Below are 13,181 nucleotides of genomic sequence, written 5' to 3'. Positions count from 1 at the left end.
GACACACACAGAGTAAAAGCAAAACAAAGAAAAGGGCAAGGTTCCGAGATGCTCCAACATTATTCCCCAGACACCCCTCTGCAGGTGAAAGGAAGCAGCTTTCATTACTTCTTTGTTTCCATGGTGACGGTTCCTGGGGGCAAAGATCATTTGAAAGGTTGTAGGAAGTCCATTATTTTCCAGACTGCTTCAGAAAAACTCCAGCATGGGGTGTGCCCGCAAGACCAGGAGGCTTCTCCAGCTCAGCAGAAGCAGACAGGAGAGGCAGTTGTCAGGGTCAGTGGTTGTTCATGACCTGGAGCTGGGTCTAATCCCACAAATCTGATGGGATTGTAAATGCCAATCACACCCCAAGGCCAAGTTGATGCACCTGGGGGATAGAAATTCCGTGGCTAAGGGCCAAGCACTTGACTTTTCCCACACCCTAGGTTTCAAGTCTTCATCTATCAGCGACACATCCTTTTCAGAACCTCGGATAACATTCCGGAGTTGGTCCTGGAATTCCAAGAGTGCTGTACCAGAAGTTGCTCTATAAGTACTTTCTCGTTTTATTTTTACTTGACCTTCAAGAGAATTTCTCTCCTTTTATCTAACCCTGAAAGAAAGAAAACAAGATTAGGAGTCCCTCCCTTCTCCCTCCCTCCAGCCTGCCCTGCAAGCCCGGGTGGCAGACAACAGCTTCTCTCCCGGTCGGTGGGGGAAATTGACATCTAGTGGGCAGATCTCGAGATTAGAGACTTCTGGGCAGACAGGCAGAAGGAGGGTTGGAGTCTGCGAACACTGGTCTTTTGTAGATCCAGTCGGCTGCTGGGGATGAAATGGCCTCTTTGCAGGCTGGGAGGTGTGTGAGTCCGTTTTAAGTGTCAGCTTTATCAGCTCTCTGCTTCCTAGCTGGTCACCGTTGATATAAAGAGAGAATTTAACTAGGAAGAGCATACGTGAGCATTTAGGGGCATGCTGCAGAACGTTTCAATGTCATCATCCTATTTGATCCTCCAGCTCTCTCCCCCAGAGCATCCAGGGTCCAGGGATGAGTGGGCCCAGATGGGTGCAGGACTCAGCTGACAGGAGGCTGAGGCGGGATTTGAAGGCAGGTCTTCCCGAGCCCCAGCTGGGGCGCTCTCCACCCCTCCTTGCTGCCAGACCACCCAGGAGTGGCTGGACGCTGGCTGCCTCCACACTGTGCCCTCCTGCTGCTGGAAGCGTGGCCCCGAAGGTGAGGTTCCCGCCGACTGGGACGTTACCCAGAATGATTACAGAGTGGTTCACATCGGTGTAGACTCCTGTGCCAGGCTAGAGCCCGGCAGGTCCGGCCTTGTCCAGGCTGAGTCCTGGGTGTGATGTTGGGAAAGAACCTGGGACTTCCCGAATTCTTCTCCTGCCCTTGGCCTGGCTGCCGGAGAGTTTGGGGCCCCGGGATGCTGGCTTTCTGAGCAGAATGAGGGAGGGACCCAGAGACCCAATGCCTAGCTTGGTCCCTCTGTGGCAGCTGCAGAAGGGCCCGTCCTGCTGGTGCGTCCAACACACCAGCCCCGTCTCCCCAAGGGGCGTGGCGGACACAGGCAGTGCCCTGGCTCTATCAGAGCGGGCTCTGCCGTGCCCTGACCATGTCACTGCCTGTGGAGATTTCTGGAGAGATGGATCACACCTGATGTGTTTTGGTGCAAGAACTGCTGTCTCACCAGCTCAGTGCCCTGAAACCTGATGGCCCAGCTCTGGAGGTGATTCACTGAAGAACAGCCGTTTGGCTCTATTGCCTCCTTCCCAGGTGTCCATGGCATGTCCTGGGCGGCCAATCAGGCTTGTGGACAGAAGCGCTGGCTTCCCAGCTTGGCACATGCTTAGGCAGCCCCTTCCCCCTTGTAGGAATTCTCGACAGGGACCAGGATGTGTTGGGGTTTCGGGTTGTGTTAAGTGGATTTGGAGAAATTTTGATGAGGCAGCACTGACTTGGATAAAGTGCTTACATTGAAACCACTGCTGGCTTTAACATGGGAAAAGGCTGAAATTAGGTTCAAACTGGTCCCCTTTGGTGGGTGGTAAGTTATCTCTGTTTGCCCTCAAGGCCTGAAATCTGGAAGAACATGAGAGCACAGGGATGAGGTCAAACATCTGCAGGAATTAAAACCAATCACACACACACACACACACACATGTATATCTGGGGACAGTGTGGGGAACAGCTCAAATCCCATCAGTGACATCTGGGCCGACCTCAGGGGGCGGCAGAGATTTCAGGATGACTCTTGCTGTTGGAGGGGCCTGGTGGGCGTATAAACGGGTCACTCAGAGGCCGGCCTGGCTCTGGACCCCTAGCCTCTGGTCCATTTGTCGGGTAAATCTGTGCCGTGAGGTGGATGAGTTGGGGTCGAAAGGGATGGAGGGGCTGAAAAAGCTCTCATCCGGCCTGAAGAGCCCCGTAGCCATCCAGCCAGGGGCATCCTCTGTCATCAGCCACCTTTGTGTCTTGGGAGCACCACGCCTCCCTTCTGCTTTACAGATAAGCAGCGTTACCTGTGATTTGCCATCCGAGTGCTGCTGAGTGACAACCACAGTTTGTAGTGTGTGTTTGGGACAAAACAACCTGGCCGGAGCGGGTCAGCTGCTTTTCCTGGGGAAAGCCATGTGGGATTTTGACATGGAGATCACAGTTGTGGCCGTGAAAGGGACTGAGGGCGGAGAGGTTAAATGTGCTGCAGTGGGAATCTTTCCTCCGAGGTCTGCCCGAGGCCGGGCCTCCCCAGGGCAGGCCTGTCTGTCCTGTGTGTCCCTCATGGGCTGTGTGTGGCGCTCCTGTCCAGGACCCCAGCCACGGCCTAGAATGGGAGGGGGGACCCACCAAGCTCACCCCACTCCTCCCACCGTTTTGGTTCCTCCTTTTTCCATTTTCATACGCATCCACCCTTTTTCTTATTTTCCTAATAATTTTGATGATGAAGTCATTTAAACATACAGAAGATCAGGGCTTCCCTGGTGGCGCAGTGGTTGAGAGTCCGCCTGCCGATGCAGGGGACACGGGTTCGTGCCCCGGTCCGCGAGGATCCCACGTGCCGCAGAGCGGCTGGGCCCGTGAGCCATGGCCGCTGAGCCTGCGCGTCCGGAGCCTGTGCTCCGCAATGGGAGAGGCCACAGCAGTGAGAGGCCCGCGTAACGCAAAAAAAAAAAAAAAACAACAACAACATACAGAAGATCACACGTGATACTAAAACACACATCACGAGCTCCGTCAAATCTCATCCTTTTGTCATTTTGCTTTAAGAAATGAAAAGTTGCCAGAGGTTGAGCCCCTCTACCTGTGCTCACCTCCATCCACTTCTCTTCCTGAGGTTTAGGATGATAACCCTGTACTGCATCTTGGAGTTGTCTTTATTTATTTATTTATTTGCGGTACGCGGGCCTCTCACTGTTGTGGCCTCTCCCATTGCGGAGCACAGGCTCTGGACGCGCAGGCTCAGCGGCCATGGCTCATGGGACCAGCCGCTCCGCGGCATGCGGGATCCTCCCGGACCGGGGCACAAACCTGCGTCCCCTGCATCGGCAGGCGGACTCTCAACCACTGCAGCACCAGGGAAGTCCTGGAGGTGTCTTTATTTATGTGTATATCTACAAACCCTCAATAGTACAATTTTGCCTGGCTTTAAACCCCATATACTGAATGTAATCCTTTTCAACCTTTTTTGTTTTTGCTTTTATGAAAACTTGTTTGAGCTTTTATGTCTATATATGTGTTGATCCATATAATCTGGTTCATTAATTTTAACTGCCACGTAGTATTCTATCCCTCCATTTATCCATTCTCCAATTGATGGACATTTAGATGCTTATAATTTGGTTTTCTTACAAATGGCGGTACAGCCAATATTCTTCTCAAGGTCTCCCTGCACCCACATGCATGAGTTTCTCTCGTATGTAGTACATATGCAGGTCTGTGTATCTCCAGCTCTACAAGAAACTGCACATCACTCTCCAAAGTGCTCTCCAAACACGTGAGGGTTTGTTTTCCCATGTCCTCAAGTATTCGGCATTGTCAGACTTCTTAATTTGTGCCACTGGACTGTGTGTAAAAGATCTCCTGGTCTTCTCTCCCAAAGCCCCAGTGCTTCCAGAAGCGCCACCTACAGCCTGCACCCCAGTCACACACAAAGGGGATGGATTTGGCTGGTCTCCTGTCTCCTGACCTCTAAGTATTGGGAGTGCACAGAGCTGTTTGCTGGGGCCCCTTCTCTAACTTCCCCACCCCCTTAGGTAATCTCTCCTTGTCACAGGACTTTGAAACACTAACACCTATTCCAGTGACTTCCAAGTGTACAGGTTGTTCCACCCTTAATATCAAAAGCCACTTAATACATTTAATTGATGGCCAATAAGCAACTCAGTTAAAACTTAACCTGTGCAGTGTCCAGCTTGATTTCTTCCTCAAATCTAATCCTTCCCCATTTTTTCCCATCTCAGTCAAGGGCACTGTCATCTTTCTAATTTTTCAAGCCAGCAACTTAGGAGTTGTCCTTGATTCTTCTCTTTCCCCACTGCCACGTTCAGCCCATCAACTTATATTAATTTCCGTGTTCAGTTGTTCCTGGATTTCCCCCCTTCTTTCTAATTCCACTGCTACCACTTTGACCAAAGCCACCATCACCTCTTGGCTGGACCATTGCAGTTGCCTCCTAACTAGTTTTGCTGCTTCTCCTTACAAACCGTCTCTAACCCACAGCCAAGGGGATCTTTTTAGAACATAAAACAGGTAAAATGCCATTCCCCCACTAAAGCCCTCCAATGGTTCTCAGTTGAAAACTCAAATCCAAGGGTACCATGATCTAGAAGGCGGACAAGGTCTGGTCGCAGGCAGACTGCACCCTTCCACATGCCTCCCTAACCTCTGGGACTCTGTGTGGATGGCTCTTCTCTTGATCTTTTCATGGCTCCCTTGTCATTCAGGGCTCCATCACTTCCTGGAAGACCTGTCCTGACCATCCTGCCATAGCTAAGGTGGCCCTTTAGCTGCTCCCTACAGCATCACGTGACTCTCTTTTCATCCTGGAATGTCTCAGTGCTCAGTGCTCTGGTCTGTGTCCCACCAGAATGTCATCTCCGTGAGGATTGTCAATCCTGCTCTACACTTGCAGTGCATGGCAGGAAGTGGGTAGCCATAAAGTTATGAATGAATGAATGAGTAGATGGACGTCAACATTTTGGAACAGTCTCTAGGCTCAAAATGAAATTTCTCCCAGAGTCTGGGTGGGATGAAAGCTGCTTGAGGCAAGACGACACCTGTCTTTAGCCAAAACAGTGATTCTCAAGTGTTTTGTAAATCCCAGGACCCCTTCACATTGTTAAAAATTATGAAGGGCCCCACAAACAGCTTGTGTTCATGTGTATTATATCTACAGATACCTGCTGTACCGTAAGTCCCCTACATACGAACCTTCAAGTTGCGAACTTTCAAAGATGCAAACATGCATTCGCATGTCCAATCACATAAGTTAGTTCACGTGTCTGGTGTACATTGTCACGTGCATGCATCCTCTACAAGTGGATGTGCTTTTGTGTACTTTACAGTACTGTATAGAGTACAGTAGTACAGTATCTTTATTTCAAGCCCAGGATGTCCGGAAGCAAGCGTAAAAGCAGCGGTATATAGCCAACTGTGTTAGTTGGGTACCTAGGCTAACTTTGTTGGACTTAGCGAACAAATTGGACTTACGAACACACTCTCGGAACGGAACTCGTTCGTATGTAGCGGACTTGCTGTATTACGAAATAAATGAAGAAAAAATTTTAAATATTTATTTTAAAACAGTAATCGATTACATATTGACATAAGTAACATTTATGTGAAACAGTTAACTACATTTTAAAAAAATGGATGAGCAGTGACACTTTTAGAGTCTCTGTTCCACACGTGCAGAGCCGGGTTAGCACCAGCGAAGATGCTTTTGAATGAACAGATGGGGGTGCTCAAGAATTCACACCAAACTTCAGGGTCAGATGTAGCCTCTTCGAGGCATGTGGGCGGGGAATGCGAGCCCACACACGTCTTTTCCAAGACGAGGACTCATTTGCCCATCTCTTCCCCCTGTGGCTCCCTGACGGCCCACTCACCTGCACCCAGCCCCACACAACCCCCTCTCTTCCCTTTCCCCTAACAATCTTCTCATCAAAAAGAAAAAGAAAGAAAAAAGAAAAAAAAAAAAGAAAGAAAGAAAGCAAAGAATAAGACGAGAAATAAATTTAAAGTCATTGGAAATTGATTTGCCAAGTGTATATATCTTTGAAATAGGCTTCTGTAACCAGAATAAGGATGGTATACGTTTTAACCCAGGGCATCCTTTAGGTGTTTTCACTTTGGCAATATGAATTTTGAGGCCTGGTTTTGCCAAGATTTACCTATTCCTCTTTGTAGTCATGTTGAGAAGCCAAACTGGGTGTCAATATTTTTTTCTTAGGGTGATACTGAAACCTATGTTCTTCCTCTTTCTAAGAAGCTGCTCCCTCCCTCTCTATTCCCCCCCCCCGCCCCGCCCCCGGCTGGGTAAAGGAAATTCACGAAGCCAGGATTGAAAAAAAAAAAAAAAAGGTGGTCATCTCTGTGCTCCTATTGCAGCGGCTGAAGCTGCCCAGCTCTGCACACGCCTCTTCCACTTCCTGACGTCACACTATTTTTGTCTTTGAATAGCTCATTGACACAATCGTCTCGGAGATTGGAGAACTGAAACAGGAGATGGTGCAGACAGATGTCAGCCTGGAAAATGGCCTGGGACCCACAGAAGCCCACAGGTGACCGAGGCGATTAGGCGTCGGGCGCGTGATGGGGGCGACGTGAGCCTGTTAGCCACGAGGACTGCCGTTCCGGTCACCCCTCAGGTTTGGGAGCTGGGGGTGTGGTAGCCGCTCCAGAAGAAGCTCTCTGTAGGAGGTGGGAGTGGCCTAGGAACCAGTTGTCCGGGTTCCCGGTAATCCCTGTGAAGGCACTTGAATTTTACACCTTCTCCATTCCTCCTGGCATCAGAACCTGGAAAGCTAAAGTTCTGTCTGTCACATCCACCTACTCGCAGTGATGGAAACAGTAACGCAGTGGAATCCTCCGTGTGCAAAATAGAATTCAGTGTAGCCCGTGTCAGTCTCCAGAAGGTTTAAAGGGAGCACTAAAGAGGATGGACTCGTTTTGCATTCTCAGGTCAGAAAAAACCCCAGCCCCTTCCGTGGCCCTTAGCCTGAAATGCGATCCAGCCCAGCGTGTTGGAAATCAGATGTGGTTGTGAGCTATTAAGGAAGGCACTGGTTAGATGTGTTACAATGTGTTCACACTGCACGTGGTCTAGGTAGGTAGTTAGGGACGGGCTTTTTCTGCAGAATGGGGGTGCAGAGGTCGGGGTGGGGGGCAGGCTGGAGGAGATCCCCCAAACCTCTTCCAGCTCTTGGAGGCTCTAGTTCATTTCTAGCAAGGGCAACAGAGCATAAGCAGTACAAAAACGGCATGGACACTTGGTGCCCCGGAGGCCAGATTCCTTAACAGCTTCCCCCTTTTCTCGGGAAATGGAGTCGAGGTTGCCTGGTGCAGGGCAAGGGTGAGATCTGCAGGGTTGGTTTTGCTTGCAAGTCATGAGACTGGGCAGGAGGGGTCCTGCAGAGGCAGGCGAACCGGGTTCTGGTTATCCAGGCAAGTTTCAAACCAGCCAGACTTGTTCCTGCCGTGGAGGAGGGGCGAGCTGGCAGCCCCAGCGAGGCACCCTGCAGCTGGGAGATGGTACTTCCACACCCTGCGTCTCTGGAGAGTTTCCCCCTTAGCTGTGGAAAATTCTCGTGCCTTCCATTTCCTCTCCTTCCTACAAAAACGACAGAGGAAGACCAGGTGGTCCTCGCCGTGGCATTCTGTGATTCCCCTTGATCTCAGTGTGAACAGCTTTGGTGGTTTCATTTTTTTCCCCACAAACTAGACAAATGCACAATGATCTTTGATTAGAGATTTAATGCTCCATGTTCAGAGTAGTTCAAAACTCCGTGGAACTTTTAGCCAGAGGATCTCTCTTTACCCTTAACATCTCCTTTAAGCTTTTCAAATTTAAGAATGACTGTAAGCATTCCACCATACCTTTTTTTTTCCAGGTTAATGTCAGTTATTCTTGAATGCTATGCTGGATAACACTGAATTTATGAATTTTAAAAGGCGTTTTACTTGTGTTTTTTTAAATGGGAATCAGAAAAGTCAAGATTGTCCTTATTTAACGATGTATATGGTGTTTACCACGTGCCAGCCACAGTTCTAAGTGCATTACAGCTGCCAACTCTTTGAATCTCCTAATGACCCTATAAAGGAAAGCTCCGTCATGACCCTCGTTCTGCTGATGTGGGACCCATGTGACATGGAAAAAAAAGCCAGCCTGAGGAGGCTGTGGCTTCTGTGCTGGGGTCTCTCATTGATTGTTTGGAAGCGTGGAACAGTGACTTTGTTTTAATCCCTCCGTTTTGCCCAAGCAGAGAAGTCAGGAGAGCCAGGTGACGGGGGCAGGGCATGATGAGGAGCATTCTTAGTTGCTTCCAAAGCGAAGGCAGAGCAGAGCTGTGGTCACAGGGAAACAGCAGGTCAGCCTGGCACCGAGCAGCCCAAAGGGCAGACGAGAGGGAAGGAGAAGGAGTAGGGGTATCAGAGTCGTCTCAGGTGAGACCCCTGTAGAGAGTAGAAGCAATTGCCCGCCCATCCCCCATACCTGGGCTGGGCATGTTCTGGTGGCCGCAGGGAGGCATCACAGTCGTCTTCCTTGTGGCATCGTCCTCGGTGAGGGTGCCTGTGAGCTGTGATCTAACCTCACCTGCCCCAGACGCAGTCATCAGGAAGTGTCGGGGCTTCCTTAGCTTGTGGAATGCGAGGTTAAGTGCCAAGCTGGCGCCCTAGGTTAGGATGCTGTTCCCCACCTGCGGTGGCTTTTGGTTGTTCGTCTGTGGTTAATATTGAGATGAGCTGGAGATCTTTAAACCTTGCCTGGTGTCATGAACCCCTTCTCAGGATATTTTAAATGCATGGTATACAATATGTAGGCTGACAGGGGAAACAGTTGTATTGGGAGACAGGGATCAGATTTTGAACATGTGTGATTTCACAGCATAGATACTTCTTTACTGACACGTTAAAAAGCCAAGTGAGGCTGTGGGTCTAGGAACTGCTGTCGTCTGGAAGCAGAGGTGAGCACACAGCGTACTTCGGCGCCGACAGTGAAAGCACCTAGGGCTGCTGCTGGTGACAGAGTCTCAGGGGCTGAGAGAACTACTGGGATTTGTTGCCTGCATTCGAAATGGGAGGAAAGTAATTTCAGAACCAGGTTAGTGAAAGCAGAGACGTCCCTTTCTTCCATCCAGTGGTCAGCTCCCACCTCCTGTCCCCTGCAGGGACACTTGTGGGCTTTGGGGACACCATGCTCCCTGGTTTCCTCTCACCTCACCTGCCACCGCTTCTAGTGTCCTGGCTGGTTCCTCCTGGTCTCCCTGCCCTCCTGGCTCTGGAGTACCCAGAGGCCTCTGCACTGTCCCCTTGTCTCTCTGAGTAAGTGCCTTAGTGTCCACATCAGTAAAATGGGGATAATAGCGGAGCTTTACCTCGGAGGTGTTAGGACGACTGAGTCAATAGCTGTAAAGGACTTATTATTAGCACAGTGTTGGCACGTGGTAAGTACAGTTTGTTGTCTACAGAGAGATCTCTAGAGTAAATTTGTGTGCGATCTCATCCAGGCTTGTGGCTTTGATCCTATCTATATGTTGGTGATTCCCAACTTGTATCCATCCCTATGCTGGTCCTCTCTTGGAATCCAGATGTTTGCATCCAGCTGCCCACTCGGCCTGACCTTTGGCATCTCAAACTTATGAAGACCGAGACTGAGCCCTCGGTTTCCCTTCACAAACCTGCTTCTTCCCTGGTCTTCCCCATCCCAGTAACCTGCCTCCAGGTGTTTGGGCTTTGCATCAACCCTGATGCCTCTTCTCTCATAACCGCCTTCCCCTCCCCCTCCAGATCCTTGCAGCTCTACCCGTAAGATAGACCCAGGGTCGGACCACCCCTCACCCCCACTGCAGTAGACCCCTGCCTGGTGCCTCTGCTTCATCATCACCGACCCACCTTCTCTGGGCTGTTATCTAAGCAGCAGAGAGGATGCTCTGACTTTAGTTCCTCTGAATCCAAGTCACGGCACTCGCGTTCAAAGCCCTTTAGTATTTTCCATTTAAAACCAAAATCCTTCAGCCCTATGGGATCCGATCCCTCCCCATCCTCACCGGCTCTTCTTACAGTGTCTTCCCCTCCATCTGTCTGCTCCAGCACCCCGGCTCCTGGCCAAGCAGGCTCCTCCCCTCCGGCCTTTGTACCTGCCTGGAATGCCTTTCCTCCAGGAAGCAATCACCCATGGACCTTCCCTTCTTCTGTCCCCTGAGCTGGCTTTATCTTTTTTTTTTTTTTTAATAAATTTATTTATTTTATTTATTTATTTTTGACTGTGTTGGGTCTTCGTTGCTGTGCGCGGGCTTTCTCTAGTTGCGGCGAGCAGGGGCTACTCTTCGTTGCAGTGCGCGGGCTTCTCATTGAGGGGGCTTCTCCCGTTGCAGAGCACGGGCTCTAGGCATGTGGGCTTCAGTAGTTGCGGCACACGGGCTCAGTAGTTGTGACTCACGGGCTCTAAAGCACAGGCTCAGTAGTTGTGGCGCATGGACTTAGTTGCTCCGCGGCATGTGGGATCTTCCCAGACCAGGGCTCGAACCCATGTCCCCTGCATTAGCAGGCAGATTCTCAACCACTGCGCCACCAGGGAAGCCCCTGGCTTTATCTTAATTTGTAGAACTTATACAGACCTGACATAGATTCACTTGCCTATTCATGTGTCTTCCGACTCCCAGCACTAGAAAGTAAGCTCGGTGAGAGCAGGGATTTGGTCTGTGTTCAGTGCTGTGTTTTCAGTGCCCAGAATGGTGTCTGGCATATAGCATACACTCAGTAAATGTTTGGTGAATAGACAAATGACAGATGCCAGCCCCTTGGAGATTCTAAAAGTATTCAAGCACCAGAAGCCTCTTGCAGAAACAAGATGTCACGCTCGTAAAGCAATTAGGGGATCCCAGCTAGTGCGTAAAAAAATAAAAAGTTGAAGATGTGTGATAGGCCTTAAGCTTCCTCCCTAGCAAAGCAGAGGGAGGGCCCAGAGCCCCTTCCCCCTATGTTCCAGCCTTGCTTCCTCCATCAGTTCTGAGTTACAGGCTGTTGTAATGTTTACCAATAAGGGAGCAGCTGATTAGCTGTGCCCCAGACCCTCTGCTGGTGTTTTATTGAAGAGAAGCTGGGAAGCCCGGAGGAGGCTGACGGGTTTCTTGTTGATGTTCTCTCCAAATGCTGCAGCTTATTTCCTCTTCCTCTCCACCCCTTTCCCCCAAAGACCAGAATATGGGAAAATAAAGGCTTTTTACTTTCCCCTCCTTCCCCCGTGATTTCCCAATCCCTTTTCAGTTGGGGGAAGGGTGCCTCTGGGCAGGCACGTCACCAGTGCTCCACCCGCATCCCCACCTGGACTCATCACCTCTGGACTGAGGCCCATCTCTAAAGATCCCTTTGTCCTCAGGTAGAAAGAGGGATCCAGCAAAACACCTTCACACAAAGAGGCTCCGGCTGGGTGTGCAGGCCCCCTGGGGATCCCGGCTGGACCAGGTCATGATGGCTGTCACTGCCCCTCTGTACCGTCTTGTCCTCCTTTACCCCCCTCATTCCTGCTGTCGCCTCACTGGGACACTCCAGCCCAAGTGGATGGCTGGGGGTGCCCAGGCTCCCGAAACTCCACCCCCATCACTCCACCCCCCCGTTCAGACACACAGAATTCAAAACTCCCTTGGCCAGCCCTGCCCAATGCCACGGGGTAGCAGTCGTTCCCCACCACTGGCCACTTCTGGAAGGGTCTGTGTCCCTGGGGACGTTGCAAGCTTCTTAGCAGCTGTGCAACAGCATTGATAGCAAAACCACAAGACACTCAGACTGCCCGCCCCGGTACAGCCCTTCACTTCTTCACTTGGCTAGAAGTTGGAACACGAGATTGGAAGAGGAGAGTGGTGGCTTACAGTCTGGGGAAGAGGCACAACCAGGGCCTGTTAGCTGCCCTGTGGCTTCTGAATGAAACCCTCTCGCATTTAGTGCTGCATTTCAGAAAGTCCCACCAGAGTAAAACAAGATGAAGAAAAAGCACACGCATCAGTTCGCAGTTAGATGAGTTGTCACAAAGTAAACAGCACCCAGATCAAGACACAACATTCTCAGTGCCCCCCAGGGGCTCCCTTCTAAACACTGCACGGCAAGGTAATCACCTTCTATTGTCATCGATTAGTTTTGCCTGTTTTTGAACTTTATATGACTGGAATCATACAGCATGTATTCCGTTCTGCGACTACAACACAAGTTGTGTATCCATTCTACTGTTGATGGATATTTGCGTTGTTTCCAGCGTGGGACTATTTTGAATCATGCTGCGGTGAACATTCTTTTGCATGTCTTTTGGGGAACACATGTGACATGCTTCAATTCGGGGATGGGAGTGAATTGTTGGGTTGTAGGATGCTTATATATTCAACATTAGTAAACGGTGCCCAAGAGTTTTCCAAAGTCATTTTGTCAATTTGCACTTCCACCAACAGTATGCAGGAGTTCTGAATGCTCTGTTCTCATCTATACTTGCTATCGGCTACTTTTTCAATCTAGCCATTTGGATGGATGTGTGGGTATAGAGCTTCTGAAACCATGACGGATGAAGGCAGGTGTGATTACCTGTATGTTGTGACTCAGTGCTTATCTCAATGCTGTGGGAGTCAGGAATTGGGGACTCACCAGTTTTTCTGTTTTGTTTTGTTTTTTATTTTATTTCTGGCTGCGTTGGGTCTTCGTTGCTGCACGTGGGCTTTCTCTAGTTGCAGCGAGCAGGGGCTACTCTTTGTTGTGGTGCGTGGGCTTCTCATTGCGTTGGCCTCTCTTATTGAGGAGCACGGGCTCTAGGCATGCAGGCTCAGTAGTTATGACACATGGGCTCAGTAGTTGGGGCTCGCGGGCTCTAGAGCGCAGGCTCAGTAGTTGTGGCACACGGGCTTAGTTGCTCCATGGCATGTGGGATCCTCCCAGACCAGGGCTCGAACCCGTGTCCCCTGCACTGGCAGGCAGATTCTTAACCACT

General features: G+C 50.3%; 1 protein-coding gene across 3 annotated transcripts in view; it reads left to right on the top strand.

Annotated features, from left to right (window-relative positions):
- RIN2 (Ras and Rab interactor 2) overlaps nucleotides 1–13,181 on the top strand; it is a gene marked incomplete at both ends in the record, with an annotated part of 102,572 nt that overhangs the window by 34,304 nt on the left and 55,087 nt on the right. For all 3 annotated transcript variants that reach the window (XM_079718313.1, XM_079718311.1, XM_079718312.1), the window contains one exon: nucleotides 6,674–6,774. In XM_079718313.1, the coding sequence (XP_079574439.1) occupies nucleotides 6,674–6,774 (101 nt within the window). The remainder of the gene's footprint in view (nucleotides 1–6,673; nucleotides 6,775–13,181) is intronic.

Source organism: Hyperoodon ampullatus, assembly GCF_949752795.1.
Source record: "Hyperoodon ampullatus genome assembly, chromosome: 14".
In the NCBI taxonomy this organism is placed as follows: domain Eukaryota; kingdom Metazoa; phylum Chordata; class Mammalia; order Artiodactyla; family Ziphiidae; genus Hyperoodon; species Hyperoodon ampullatus.
This window is presented reverse-complemented; position numbering and strand designations above follow the sequence as displayed.